The sequence below is a fragment of the Entelurus aequoreus genome, linkage group LG25, assembly GCF_033978785.1.
Source record: "Entelurus aequoreus isolate RoL-2023_Sb linkage group LG25, RoL_Eaeq_v1.1, whole genome shotgun sequence".
Classification (NCBI taxonomy): domain Eukaryota; kingdom Metazoa; phylum Chordata; class Actinopteri; order Syngnathiformes; family Syngnathidae; genus Entelurus; species Entelurus aequoreus.
Genome location: NC_084755.1, coordinates 5,073,613 through 5,088,612, shown reverse-complemented (window position 1 = coordinate 5,088,612; position 15,000 = coordinate 5,073,613). Strand labels below are relative to the sequence as shown.

The window sequence follows — 15,000 nt, the reverse complement described above, 5'->3', positions numbered from 1 at the left end:
ATACCGGCCCTCAGACACATTTTTTTCCCTACACTACCGTTCAAAGGTTTGGGGTCACATTGAAATGTCCTTATTTTTGAAGGAAAAGCACTGTACTTTTCAATGAAGATAACTTTAAACTAGTCTTAACTTGAAAGAAATACACTCTATACATTGCTAATGTGGTAAATGACTATTCTAGCTGCAAATGTCTGGTTTTTGGTGCAATATCTACATAGGTGTTTAGAGGCCCATTTCCAGCAACTATCCCTCCAGTGTTCTAATGGTACAATGTGTTTGCTCATTGGCTCAGAAGGCTAATTGATGATTAGAAAACCCTTGTGCAATCATGTTCACACATCTGAAAACAGTTTAGCTCGTTACAGAAGCTACAAAACTGACCTTCCTTTGAGCAGATTGACTTTCTGGAGCATCACATTTGTGGGGTCAATTAAACGCTCAAAATGGCCAGAAAAAGAGAACTTTCATCTGAAACTCGACAGTCTATTCTTGTTCTTAGAAATGAAGGCTCGAACACAAAATTGTTTGGGTGACCCCAAACTTTTGAACGGTAGTGTAAATTTGGCCCCCCGAGTCAAAATAATTGCCCAGGCCTGATGTACAGTATACTATACACACTTATATATATACACACTTGCCACAACATCAGGTCCAAATAAAAAAGACAGGTGAATATCTCGTGTCAACTCTCCTACCTAAAGAGGGATAATGGCTGTCACAGAGATATATCATGCTCTCTTATGTTTAAGGTCACCTCTTGTTGAAGAGGATCAGCACAGATGCGTTGTGCAGAGGCTCGGCTGAAAGCACAGACAACAGCTGGATACATGAAGACGACGTCTGACAAATGTTGGCCGAGTCTACGACAAACTTGGGAGACAAAACAACAACACTCAAATAACTTGTGTTTTGAGCTAAAAAAAAGAAAAGAAGCAAGAGTACATACTACATACTATTACAGAGCAGCAATCATTGTAGTAACTGTGCCATATTGGGCCCATGCAGCCTCCAAGCTCCCGCACTGTCAACTTCTTTCTCTTTAGGGTCAAGTCCGTCAGATTGGTTCCTACCTGTGGCCATGAAAACACAAATTAACATGTGTTCAAACAGATTACATTTTTAGGATGAACCAAAAATGCATGTTGTATGTTTGTTGGTCGTGTGATGAGCCAAGAAGACGCCAACGAGGAATCGTCGAACAAAAAGCTTTATTTGTTTCAGCGAGCCTCAGACTGGAACTGCAGTTTCCAGGAACAAAGAGTATGGGCCGGATTACTCTTCTGCTGTCTTCTTGGACAACTGTCCTTAAATACCTTTTACACAAAGACAGTTACTCTTTGTTGTTGTAGCCTTGGGGCTGGACAACACCCGGTTTGTTTGTACAAATGCGAACACCTGGGCGTTGTCACTTCGCTCAATGGAATCGGGTGACCTCCAACCCCTGATCTCTACTCCTACCAGTGGGGGCTCTTACCAGATGTCGTTATTGTGTTTACACTTCTTCCTAAAATCCAACTGCTAAAAACATTTAAGTTCCTCAATGTCCTGGGGACAATAGCCCCCAATCTCTGGTCGAGTTGCGATGGACTTCTGCACCCAAAGCAATCTAAGGGCATATTTCCTTAATAGGATAATCCTCTAAAGGATTCTGTGACCAAATACAAATACATGCTAGCTCACAATCATATAAGAAAATGGAACACGGTATAATTCACCACATGCACTATAACCTTATTTACATCTAAACCTTTTAAACCCATGTTACTGCTTAACATTTCAGTACTTTCCCCTAAATTGCTGTTCTCTATGGACCAAGAAGTGTTTTTAAAATTCAAACTTCCAGTCTCTGTTGCAACCCGGTGATGACGAAACTCTGTGCCACCTAAGCTCAGTCGCCACGTCCTTATGAGAATATCCTGTTGGAAGCCTTGTGATGGCCAGGATTTGTTGATCAACAATTTACGTGTTGTCTTGATCCCATGATGTCAAAACGGGTACAGCACTATGAAGGCAACAGTTATAAATGTAATTCCAATTGAAGCAGGAAATGTATCGGTCAATTCATGTATCACACACCCACGTACATTTTGCCCTATCGCCTTATTAAAAACACAAGCAGTGCAAAAGTATTTAAACAGTAAACCAGGGGTGTCAAACTAGTTTTCATTGAGGGCCACATCGCAGTTATGGTTGCTTTTAACAATGAGTAATATATGAATATACATGTATATTAATAATACATTAACAATATTTTTTTTACATAAGCTGAAAAAAAAATATTTACATTTTACTTTAAAAACTGGCAGCTCAGTCACCAGAATTTTACAGTAAAAGCAGCGTTGTTTTTAACAGCATATAAAATAATGGAATGGAGAAACAATACCACTGTTTTTAGCAGGGGAGGGGGCGGGGGGGTTGTCTTACTGTATATGGAAAAAACACTACCAAAGTTCAATTCACGGTAAAAAAAAACTCAAGTCGGCGGAATTCAACCGTAGAATCTATCGTCAATTTTACAGTCTACAATTTGATTGATAATTTGTTTTGAAATCATAAGTCAAGCAGATATTTAAGTACAGTATTTATCTTTATTTTAACAAAAAATATTTTTTGGAATACATGATAATATAACATTTTGATTTTGATATTGAATTTTTTGTTTGATTTTAATGTTTTAGTGTCTTACTGTATATGGAGAAAAACAGTACCAAAGTTCAATTCACGGTAAAAAAAAACCTCAAGTCGGCGGAATTCAACCGTAAAATCTATTGTCAATTTTACAGTCTACAATTTGATTGATAATTTGTTTTGAAATCATAAATCCAGCAGATAAGTACAGTATTTATCTTTACTTTAACAAAAAATATTTTTGCAATACATGATAATATAATATTTTGATTTAGATAATATTGAATTTTAAAAGATGGTGCAATTACATGCAGTACATGATTTTTCATGTCAAAAGGGACGGAACAAATATATTTAGTAAGAAAAGATTAAGCATTTTATTAACGCATATTATTTCCAGGTTTTTGCGGGCCACATAAAATAACGCGGCGGGCCAGATTTGGCCCCTGGGCCTTGAGTTTGACACCTGTGCAGTAAACCGTTATTATAAAATGTTAACGTGCATTTTAGATTCATTTTTAATCCACCAAAAGCGGGATAACACAGTTTTTTGGTGAATAGTGCAGTATATATGTTTAACAGTGGTCGTCTCCTTCGCACTGGCAACCACAAATCCCTGCTGGGTGTCAAGCAGTGCTAGCCAATGAGCTCAAACTCTGTCGACCCATTGTCCGACACAGCTCTTAATGCATTGAAGCAAGGTTCTATAAAACACATCAGTGCTATTTCGAATCTTTTTAACCATTATTTACCGTTGGCAGAGTATGTGGCAGGGCTTCCGAGTCATAATCCCCATGCAAACTGAGCTGTGAAGAAAAGTTTAGGATAGGCAACAGCAAAACTTGGTCTTTTTTTAGCCCTAAAAACATGCTTTTATATCGGAATGTTGGCGCAATTCGGTCTGGTTTCCTTGTGGCTAAGTTTAGCCTAGTCAGGGTTAGCATACACACAACTTTCAAACTACCTCCAAGTGTTCATTCTACGACTACAACCGAGCAAAAGGATATTTTGTAAACGTTTTAGCAAGAGGGTTTTCCCGACGCCTGTTGCTCCGAGGAGCAAACAGACGCCATTGCTGCTCATTGGCGCCTTTCGCCGTTAGCGTGATGCTAGTTAGCACTTAGCACTACCTGGCTTCACCGAGTAACCCTGGTGATGATCAGGTGATCAACATGGCGCCTCCTGATTGGACAAAGCGGGGCACGGAGTCAGTTTTTGATTGGTCGGTTGTAAATGCAATACTACGGGAAACGATTTAAGCCAAAACTCGTTAAACGTAACGTTAATAGTATACTCAAATTGTTGTTATGTCTCCTAAATACCGTTAAAACAATTAAAATAGTTAGAAAACATCAATATTTGTAGTTAGATTGCCAATATTTATACATAGGAGCTAAAAAAATATAATTTAAATTGTAATTTTTATTTTTTTGAATTTTATTAACCTTTATTTATAAATTGCAACATTTACAAACAATTGAGAAATAATAATAATCAAAATAAGTACACCAATAGTATATAGGAGCTAAACAAATGTATTCATTTATTTTTTGTATTTATTTATTTATTCATTTTTATATAGGAGCTAAATCATGATCACGGTGCGTAGAGCGTGACGTCACATGAGAAGGCTCGATGGAGGCTGATCGTCGTACATAAACAAGAGAAACATTTAACATAAACAAGCAAGAAACATCCAACCGTGAATTGATTTACGTGGACCCCGACTTAAACAAGTTGAAAAACTTATTCGGGTGTTACCATTTAGTGGTCAATTGTACGGAATATGTACTGTACTGTGCAATCTACTAATAAAAGTTTAAATCAATCAAAACCGTCTGTCACCCTGGTGATGATCAGGTGATCAAGATGGCGCCTCCTGATTGGACAAAGTGGGGCACGACGTCAGTTTTTGATTGGTCGGTTGTAATGCAAATACTACGGGAAACGATTTAAGTCAAAACTCGTTAAACGTGAATACTATTTGCCGAGGGTTTATATTGTAACCGAGGGTTTATATATGTCGCCTATACTGTATAAAACTACAAAATAACACGGAGGCTCCAGTTTTACACGAGGACCACTTTATTTCGTTTCTTTTCAAAAACTCCGCCCCACCACAACGTGTCACCACTTCCGCTCTTAGCGCCTTCAAAATAAGAGCTCAAGGTATATACTGTATACAAGTTTATAACGGGAACTTAACATCACGAAGAGGGAAGTCCATAAAAATAGGTTACATTATGTTTCCGAAATACTGTTAAAACAAATTAAATATTTAGAAAACATCAATATTTGTAGTCACATTGCCGATATTTACATATATATAGGAGCTTAAAAAAATATATTTGTATTTTTTATTTTTTTAAATTTAATAAACCTTTATTTATAAATTGCAACATTTACAAACAATTGAGAAATAATAATAATCAAAAACAGTACAAAAACAATATATAGGATCACGGCGCGTAGAGAGTGACGTCACGTGAGAAGGCTCGATGGAGGCTGATCGTCGCACATAAACAAGCGAGAAACATTCAACATAAACAAGCGAGAAACATCCAACCGTCTGTCAGGTCGTCGGCCACTACAGCGCGGTGTGTTGCAAGTGCTTTAGCGATGGAAGCTGCGTTGAAGAAGGAGTTGGGGACATCCAGGCTGAAGTGTGCGGGACAGGCCGCGGGGGGCTGCATCAGCCAGGGTCAGAGTTATGACACCGACACCGGCAGAGTGTTTGTCAAGATGAACCACAAGAGCCAGGTGACTTGCAAACAGCTACAATTATACACAAAGCAAACTACTGTATAACCTGCTACCTAAGAATATACAACAATTCTTCTCAACTAAAGAGAAGACATATAATCTTGGAGAAAAATGTAATTTCAAACATTTGCACAACACTTAATACCTTCAGTATATCAGTATGTGGAATTAAATGATGGAATGGATGAAGCAAAGCAATCAAACAATGTACTAATATGATCCACTTCAAGAAACTCTTCAAACTTAAAGTGTTTACAAAGTACAAAGAAGAAGAACCATGATAAACATTCTCAATTTATTTCTTCCATCCATTCATTTTCAAAATAATCTTACTCATCTCACCATATGAAACGTAACTTACTTCACCAAGTATTATTTATTTATTTATTAATTTGTACTGTGATTACTTATGGAGTATATTGTGAATAAATTGAGAACAGGAAGTGAACAAAAGTTTTAGCAAATGTTATGTAAAAGAAAAGGGGTAGGATTAAATAAACTCTGCTTCTTCCTACTCCTTTTCCAACATGTTGAAAAGAGAAACTGGAAATTGTGATGCATCATGTTTTATGCATGCGTGTGTGATGTATCATGTTGTATGCATGCATGTGTGATGTATCATGTTGTATGCATGCATGTGTGATGTGTCATGTTGTATGCATGCGTGTGTGATGTATCATGTTGTATGCATGCATGTGTGATGTATCATGTTGTATGCATGCATGTGTGATGTATCATGTTGTATGCATGCATGTGTGATGTGTCATGTTGTATGCATGCATGTGTGATGTATCATGTTGCATGCATGCATGTGTGATGTATCATGTTGCATGCATGCATGTGTGATGTGTCATGTTGTATGCATGCGTGTGTGATGTATCATGTTGTATGCATGCATGTGTGATGTGTCATGCTGTATGCATGCATGTGTGATGCATCATGTTGTATGCATGCATGTGTGATGTATCATGTTGCATGCATGCATGTGTGATGTATCGTGTTGTATGCATGCATGTGTGAGGTATCATGTTGTATGCATGCATGTGTGATGTATCATGTTGTATGCATGCATGTGTGATGTATCATGTTGTATGCATGCATGTGTGATGTATCATGTTGTATGCATGCATGTGTGATGTATCATGTTGTATGCATGCATGTGTGATGTATCATGTTGCATGCATGCATGTGTGATGTATCGTGTTGTATGCATGCATGTGTGAGGTATCATGTTGTATGCATGCATGTGTGATGTATCATGTTGTATGCATGCACGTGTGATGTATCATGTTGTATGCATGCATGTGTGATGTATCATGTTGCATGCATGCATTCATGTGTGATGTATCATGTTGTATGCATGCATGTGTGATGTATCATGTTGCATGCATGCACGTGTGATGTATCATGTTGTATGCATGCATGTGTGATGTATCATGTTGTATGCATGCATGTGTGATGTATCATGTTGTATGCATGCATGTGTGAGGTATCAAACTCAACTCAACAACTGTTACCAGTGTGCATGTAGTTAGAATCATGCCTATGAGTGATGGTTTTGATCTATTCCCTCTTATCCAGGCCAAAGTAATGTTCGATGGGGAAATGGCCAGTTTGGAGGCCATATTACAGACAGAAAGTGTCAAAGTGCCCAGACCTGTGAAGGTGTTGCAGTTGGAGACTGGAGGGTGTGCGTTTGTAATGGAACACTTGGACATGCATGGTCTGAACAAGTAGGACACTCCCTTTGATTGTATGACCAGTTAGTAGCAGTATTTATTTATTTATTTATTATTATTCATTGATTTTTGTTGTCGTTGCAATGTGCAGATATTCAAAGCAACTTGGCGATCAGCTGGCTGAACTTCATCTCCACAACAAGAGCCAGCTGGAGAAAGTCAGCAAAGAGCAGCAGACAGTTGGTAATGCAGCCTAAGAGTCTTTCTTTAGACCAGGGCTGTCAAAGTCAAGGCCAGCTTGGCCAGACCCGGCCCGCGAATGAATGATCTATGGATGATATTTGATTAGTATTAGAACACAGCCGCCTGCTGCTGTTTTGTAACCTGACTCTGGCCAGATCCTTGTAGTTGGCTGAGCTCCACACAAGGATCTGGGACTTCTCAATAGGAGATGTATTTCAGAAGGCGGGGCCTTGTAAAAAAAAAATGTATGTGATTGGATAAAGCACTTGTCCATTATAATGATAATAATAATAATAATAGTAATAGATTTTATTTGTAAAAAGCACTTTACATTGAGCAAACAACCTCAAAGTGCCACAGTGTATTAAAAAATAAATAAAATAAAAAGATAATAAATAAAAATAAAAACTAGAACAGCCAAATAGCTAAAACTTTCACTCCGTGGATCTTGGGGTTTGTTTTCCCGGAATGCAAAGGAAAGTTGGCACGGGCAAGACGTGAATGTAAGTACATATTTATTAATAACACTAACAAACTACAAAAAAGGAAGCAAACAAAAGGCGCGCACAATGGCGCAGAACAAACTTGACTAATGAAAACAAAAGACTAGCACAAAGGCAATTAACTATGAACACGAAACAAAAACACTTACTGTGGCATGGCATGAAGCATGAACTATAATAAACAGGAATCTCATGGGTAGCAGAGGTAGTATGGATGGATATATAATGTCACCAGGACGAACAACAGAAACAGACCGGCTTAAATAGCAGCGACATGATCAGTGAAAACAGGTGCGTGACTCAAAACGTGAAACAGGTGCGTGACATGACAGGTGAAAACTAATGGGTTGCTATGGTGACAAAACAAACAAAAGTGCACAAAGAGTCCAAAAACAAAACCGAACATGACTAAAACAAAACATGATCACACAGACATGACAAAAATTAGTATGCATATATCTAAAAAAAGGCTTTTTTAAAAAGAAGGGTTTTAAAGCCTTTTTTAAAAGCATCCACAGTCTGTGGTGCCCTCAGGTGGTCAGGGAGAGCGTTCCACAGAATGGGAGTGGCGGAGCAGGAAGCCCGGTCTCCCAAAGTTATCTTGAATGACGTGCTACTTCATAACCTGACTCTGGCCAGATCCTTGTAGTTGTCTGAGCTCCACACAAGGATCTGGGACTTCTCAATAGGAGATGTATTTCAGAAGGCGGGGCCTTGCAAAAAAAAAAAAAAATTGTATGTGATTGGATAAAGCACTTGTCCGTTATCTTGAATGACGTGCTACTTCAAGCACTCGCATCCAAATCAACATATTGGATAACGACAGAGCGAAAAGTTTGGGAACTTTTACTGAAACAAGGCAGCAATGTCAGTAGACATGCATGTGGCAAAACAGTTGCAATAGCAGGATCAATATCAGCACACGTCGTGCCGCCATTGTTGAGTCAAACAGTCACTTCGGCGCTACGTCATATCTATGAAATCCTGATTGCTTCATTATTTTTTGCTATCTTGAAGGAGTTGGCAATGCCCTCGAGCCCAGATCCTTGTGTGGAGCTCAGCCAACTACAAGGATCTGGCCAGAGTCAGGTTAGCTGTTTTGCACGCACCAATACTCCATCAGTGTTGGCGCTAGGGATTTTCAAAATGGAGTCCCAGGGACCCCATCAAGTCATAAAAATGGGGTCCCACTTTTTTGTAAGCGTTTTGAAAACAAATGATAAATTAAGTTAAAGTTAAAGTACCAATGATAGTCACACACACACACTAGGTGTGGCAACATTTTTCTCTGCATTTGACCCATCACCCTTGTTCACCCCCTGGGAGGTGAGGGGATGGGAGGTGAGGGGAGCAGCGAGCAGCAGCGGTGGCCGCGCCCGGGAATCATTTTTGGTGATTTAACCCCCAATTCCAACCCTTGATGCTGAGTGCCAAGCAGGGAGGTAATGGCTCCCATTTTTATAGTCTTTGGTATGACTCGGCCGGGGTTTGAACTAGGGCTGCAACTAACAACTAATTTGATCATCGATTAATCTGTCGATTATTACTTCGATTAATCGATTAATAATCGGATAAAAGAGACGAATTACATTTCTATCCTTTCCAGTATTTTATTGGAAAAAAAACAGCATACTGGCACCGTACTTATTTTGATTATTGTTTCTCAGCTGTTTGTACATGTTGCAGTTTATAAATAAAGGTTTATAAAAAAATAAATAAAATAAAGTAGCCTCTGCACATGCGCATAGCATATATCCAACGAATCGATGACTAAATTAATCGCCAACTATTTTTATAATCGATTTTATTTGATTTAATCGATTAGTTGTTGCAGCCCTAGTTTGAACTCACAACCTACCCCTCTCAGGGCGGACAGTGTTATTTCACTTGACCTTTTTCTGTGTTGATTGAGCTGTGTTGAAGCAGCAAAAAAGGACATTATGTTAAATGAAGAGTTTCTGTCTCTGATAGTTGATATAATAATGTAAGTGCATCATTAAGCCTACGTGAACTCCATGGTGTTCAGGGATGAATAGTCTCTCCTATTGCTATTGTACCATTTTTTCATTAGTAATGCAGCAGCCTAGTTTTGAATGGCAGGGTCCCTGCTATCACATGTTGATACAAATATAACATTTACATCATAAAAATCAACTACAGGCTTCCCAAATGCTGTAATAAATGAAGCATGATGAGTTGACTTGAAACTGCTTAATGTTGCACTTTTTATATGTAGAACAAAAGTTGTGTCATTTTATTTACCGTAATTTCCGGACTATAAGCCGCTACTTGTTCCCCTCGTTCTGGTCCCTGCGGCTTATACAAGGGTGCGGCTTATATACGGCCTGTTCTTCTCCGACACCGACGAAGAGGATTTCGGTGGTTTTAGTACGCAGGAGGAAGACGATGACACAATGATTAAAGACTGACTTTTCATAGGCTGGTTATTTTGATAACGTACAGGCGAGCACTTTGTATTACTTTGCACCGTTGTATTATTTGTACTCTGCACGAATGCTGTTTGCCATGTCAAAGATGGGAAAGTTTGATTGAATGATTGAAAGATTTATAGTTAATAAATGGGACGCTTTGCGTTCCCAAACAGTCATCTCTGTCCCGACAATCCCCTCCGTGGTAGCAGGAACCCCTATATACTACGCTAATTACACATCAAAACCCTGCGGCTTATAGTCGGGTGCGGCTTATATATGGAGCAATCTGTATTTTCCCCTAAATTTAGCTGGTGCGGCTTATGGTCAGGTGCGGCTTATAGTCCGGAAATTACGGTACTTTCTTAATATTCAGGTCATGGGACTTAAATGGAGTATTGTTGGCGGTTTTTGAAAGCATTTTAGAGGGATTTAGAGGTAGAATTGATTACTCCCATTAGCTGCATAGCTAACCACCTAGAAAGAGCTGATTATTACAAATTACTAGGGGTGTAACGGTACGCGTATTTGTATTGAACCGTTTCGGTACGGGGGTTTCGGTTGATATAGTAATGTAAGTGCATCATTAAGTCTACATGAACTCCATGGTGTTCAGGGATGAATAGTCTCTCCTATTGCTATTGTACTATTTTTTCAGCTATAGTTACATGAATCATTAGTAATGTAGCAGCCTAGTTTTGAATGGCAGGGTCCCTGCCGTCACATGTTGATACAAATATAACATTTACATAATAAAAATCAACTACAGGCTTCCCAAATGCTGTAATAAATGAAGCATGATGAGATGACTTGAAACTGTTTAATGTTGCACTTTTTATATGTAGAAGAAAAGTTGTGTCATTTTATTTAATCTGAGCAACAACTTGAGGCAGTTTAATGTTGATTAACGCGGGCAGAATTATTATCGTGTTCCCAATGTTAAAAGGATAAAGCCATTGTTTACACATTTGGTAAATAAATAACCAAAAAATGTATATTTTGTTGTTTTCTTACTGTACCGAAAATGAACCAAACCGTGACCTCTAAACCGAGGTACGGACCGAACTGAAATTTTTGTGTACCGTTACACCCCTAGTGCTACGGACTGGAAACAAAAAAACGTTTGAAAAATACTGCAGGCTACGATTTGTTTTTGAGGAATATCTACTGTAGCGGAGTCTACTATTTGGGGATGAAGTGAAGGTGAATTGTTCATTTATTAGTGATGTCTCTGTTAATAGGTAAAGGAGCTGGTCAGTCAGAGTATGTGGACAAATTTGGGTTCTCTACCACCACGTGCTGTGGATACATCGCACAGGTAAGATACACTTGCATCCTTCCAGGATGTAAGACGTCTGAGGATTCAATTGTGGCTTTTCTTTCTTTTCTTTCCCTAACAGGAAAATGACTGGCAGGATGACTGGGTGACATTTTTTACACGCCACAGGCTTCAGTTTCAGTTGAAGCTGCTGGAGGAATCTAATGGTGACAGAGAAGCCAGAGAGCTTTGGGCAGAGCTTCAGGTACACCTCCTTGACACCATTCATGTCTGCAACAATAACCCACAGTGACACCCGATTGTGCAGCTGAAGATGCCACAGTTTTTCAAAGAGATGGAGATTGTCCCCGCTCTCCTCCACGGAGACCTGTGGGGGGGCAACGTGGCAGAATCGGGCGACGGTCCGGTCGTCTTCGACCCCGCTTCCTTCTACGGCCATTCAGAGTACGAGTTGGGAATCTCTCGTATGTTTGGAGGGTTTAACGGCTCCTTTTACTCCGCTTACCACGATAAAATACCCAAGACGCCTGGCTTTGCGAGGAGGAACCAGCTTTATCAACTTTATCACTACCTGAACCACTGGAACCACTTTGGCGGGGGCTACAGAGGCTCATCAATCAGTGTGATGAAGGACTTGCTCAAATAAGTGCACTCAGGCTCATTCCAGTTCATGTGGAACATGCATACGACACAATCAATCAATCAATCAATGTTTATTTATATAGCCCTAAATGTGACGCATCACACAGTTCCGGTCGTTTCATTACAGCACGTCCGAAAAGGACGTACCATAACAATTTTATCCCATTTCCTTGTTCTCTGTAACGGAACAGTGAATAAATAAATAATATACCATAGTGAACATACAAATATTAAAGGCCTACAGAAAGCCACTACTAGCGACCACGCAGTCTGATAGTTTATATATCAATGATGACATCTTAACATTGCAACACATGCCAATACGGCCGGGTTAACTTATAAAGTGACATTTTAAATTTCCAGCGAAACTTCCGGTTGAAAACGTCTATGTATGATGACGTATGCGCGTGACGTCAATCGTTGAAACGGAAGTATTCGGACGCCATTGAATCCAATACAAAAAAGCTCTGTTTTCATCTCACAACTCCACAGTATTCTGGACATCTGTGTTGGTGAATCTTTTGCAATTTGTTTAATGAACAATGGAGACTGCAAAGAAGAAAGCTGTAGGTGGGATCGGTGTATTAGCGGCTGGCTGCAGCAACACAACCAGGAGGACTTTGAGTCGGATAGCAGACGCGCTATCCGACGCTAGCCACCGACCGCATCTATGATCGGGTGAAGTCCTTCGTCGCTCTGTCGATCGCTGGAACGCAGGTGAGCACGGGTGTTGATGAGCAGATGAGGGCTGGCTGGCGTAGGTGGATAGCTAATGTTTTTAGCATAGCTCTGTGAGGTCCCGTAGCTAAGTTAGCTTCAATGGCGTTGTTAGCAACAGCATTGTTAAGCTTCGCCAGGCTGGAAAGCATTAACCGTGTAGTTACATGTCCATGGTTTAATAGTATTGTTGATCTTCTGTCTATCCTGCCAGTCAGGGGTTTATTTCTTTTGTTTCTATCTGCAGTTAAGCCCGATGCTATCACGTTAGCTCCGTAGCTAAAGTGCTTCGCCGATGTATTGTCGTGTATTCGATGTATTCGTGTTCTCGACTCTCATTTTCAAGAGGATATAGTATCCGAGGTGGTTTAAAATACAAATCCGTGATCCATAATAGAAAAAGGAGAAAGTGTGGAATCCAATGAGCCAGCTTGTACCTAAGTTATGGTCAGAGCGAAAAAAGATGCGTCCTGCACTGCACTCTAGTCCTTCACTCTCACGTTCCTCATCCACAAATCTTTCATCCTGGCTCAAATTAATGGGGTAATCGTCGCTTTCTCGGTCCGAATCGCTCTCAATGCTGGTGTAAACAATGGGGAAATGTGAGGAGCCTTTCAACCTGTGACGTCACGCTACTTCCGGTACAGGCAAGGCTTTTTTTTATCAGCGACCAAAAGTTGTGAACTTTATCGTCGATGTTCTCTACTAAATCCTTTCAGCAAAAATATGGCGATATTGCGAAATGATCAAGTATGACACATAGAATGGATCTGCTATCCCCGTTTAAATTTAAAAAATGTCATTTCAGTAGGCCTTTAAATACATAAATAATCTTTGTCTCAATAAAAAAAAAGTGTTCAAGATGTTCATCATAATTCTTGTTGTGTGTACTTAATGAACACTTGTAGTTTGAACAGTCTCTTAAAGTCAATCATATTGCTGCTTTGTTGGATTTCTTTGCTTAATCCATTCCATCATTTAATTCCACTTACTGATATACTAAAGGTTTTATATGTTGTACGCGCATACAGATGTTTTAAATTAGATTTTCCTCTAAGATTATATTTCTCCTCTTTTGTTGAGAAGAATTGTTGTACATTCTTGGCTAGCAGGTTATAGTTTGCTTTGTACATCATTTTAGATGTTTGCAAAGACTATAAAAATGGGAGCCATTACCTCCCTGCTTGGCACTCAGCATCAAGGCTTGGAATTGGGGGTTGAATCACCAAAAATGATTCCCGGGCGCGGCGACCACTGCTGCTCACTGCTCCCCTCACCTCCCAGGGGGTGAACAAGTGTGATGGGTCAAATGTGGAGAATAATTTCGCCACACCTAGCGTGTGTGTGACTATCATTGGCACTTTAACTTGAACTTAAATGGTTGAATCTCAATAATTGTGATTGAATAAATAAAGTGTTTGTATGTTCTCTGTATCCAACATTATGTATTATTTTATGTGATCTTTTTTGTAACACAGTTAGGGAATGAAGCGCACATTTGTAGTTGTTTCCCCATATTTCTACACAATAACTCAGATATGTAACACTTAGGGGTGTGGGAAAAAATCGATTCGAATTCGAATCACGATTCTCACGTTGTGCGATTCAGAATCGATTTTCATTTTTTAAAAATCGATTTTTTTTTTGTATTTATATATTATTTTATTTTTTATTTTTTTCACTTGCATCGCATCTCATAAGCTTGACAACACACTGTGTCCAATATTTTCACAAAGATAAAATAAGTCATATTTTTGGTTCATTTAATAGTTCAAACAATTGTACATTATTGCAATCAGTTGATAAAACATTGTCCTTTACAATTATAAAGCATCAATGTTTTTAAAAGAATGTACAAAAATATATTGTTCACAGGATATAGTGAACTGCACTAAGAGTCAGTGGGTTTGTATGTGTATGTATATGTATATGTATACTATGTATACACGCTGTTGTGTCACATTCATAGTTACTTGTTAAATGTGTGTTGTGGATGTACATGTATATATATATATATGTATGTATATATATGTGTGTACATACTTATATATGTATATGTATTTATATGACATAACATTTTTATATACTATTATTATTATTATTATTAAACATACAGT

The 15,000-nt window shown here is 38.9% G+C and overlaps 2 protein-coding genes across 2 annotated transcripts in view; one reads left to right on the top strand and one right to left on the bottom strand.

The window, feature by feature from the left end:
• Positions 1–3,789, bottom strand: part of arl16 (ADP-ribosylation factor-like 16) — a 5,932-nt gene extending 2,143 nt beyond the window's left edge. Inside the window, exons 1-4 of the mRNA XM_062036508.1 lie at positions 3,636–3,789; positions 3,381–3,436; positions 954–1,070; positions 755–870 (exon numbers count right to left, since the gene is read on the bottom strand). Coding sequence (XP_061892492.1) covers positions 755–870; positions 954–1,070; positions 3,381–3,436; positions 3,636–3,711 — 365 coding nt within the window. The 5' untranslated portion in view covers positions 3,712–3,789. The remainder of the gene's footprint in view (positions 1–754; positions 871–953; positions 1,071–3,380; positions 3,437–3,635) is intronic.
• Positions 3,790–5,113: 1,324 nt separating this feature from the next.
• fn3krp (fructosamine 3 kinase related protein) lies at positions 5,114–14,865 on the top strand. Its single transcript, XM_062036520.1, has 6 exons — positions 5,114–5,388; positions 6,973–7,124; positions 7,222–7,313; positions 11,487–11,563; positions 11,646–11,768; positions 11,832–14,865. The coding sequence occupies exons 1-6, from the start codon at positions 5,248–5,250 to the stop codon at positions 12,168–12,170; spliced, it is 924 nt and encodes a 307-aa protein (XP_061892504.1). The 5' UTR covers positions 5,114–5,247; the 3' UTR covers positions 12,171–14,865.
• The last annotated feature ends 135 nt before the right edge of the window (positions 14,866–15,000 follow it).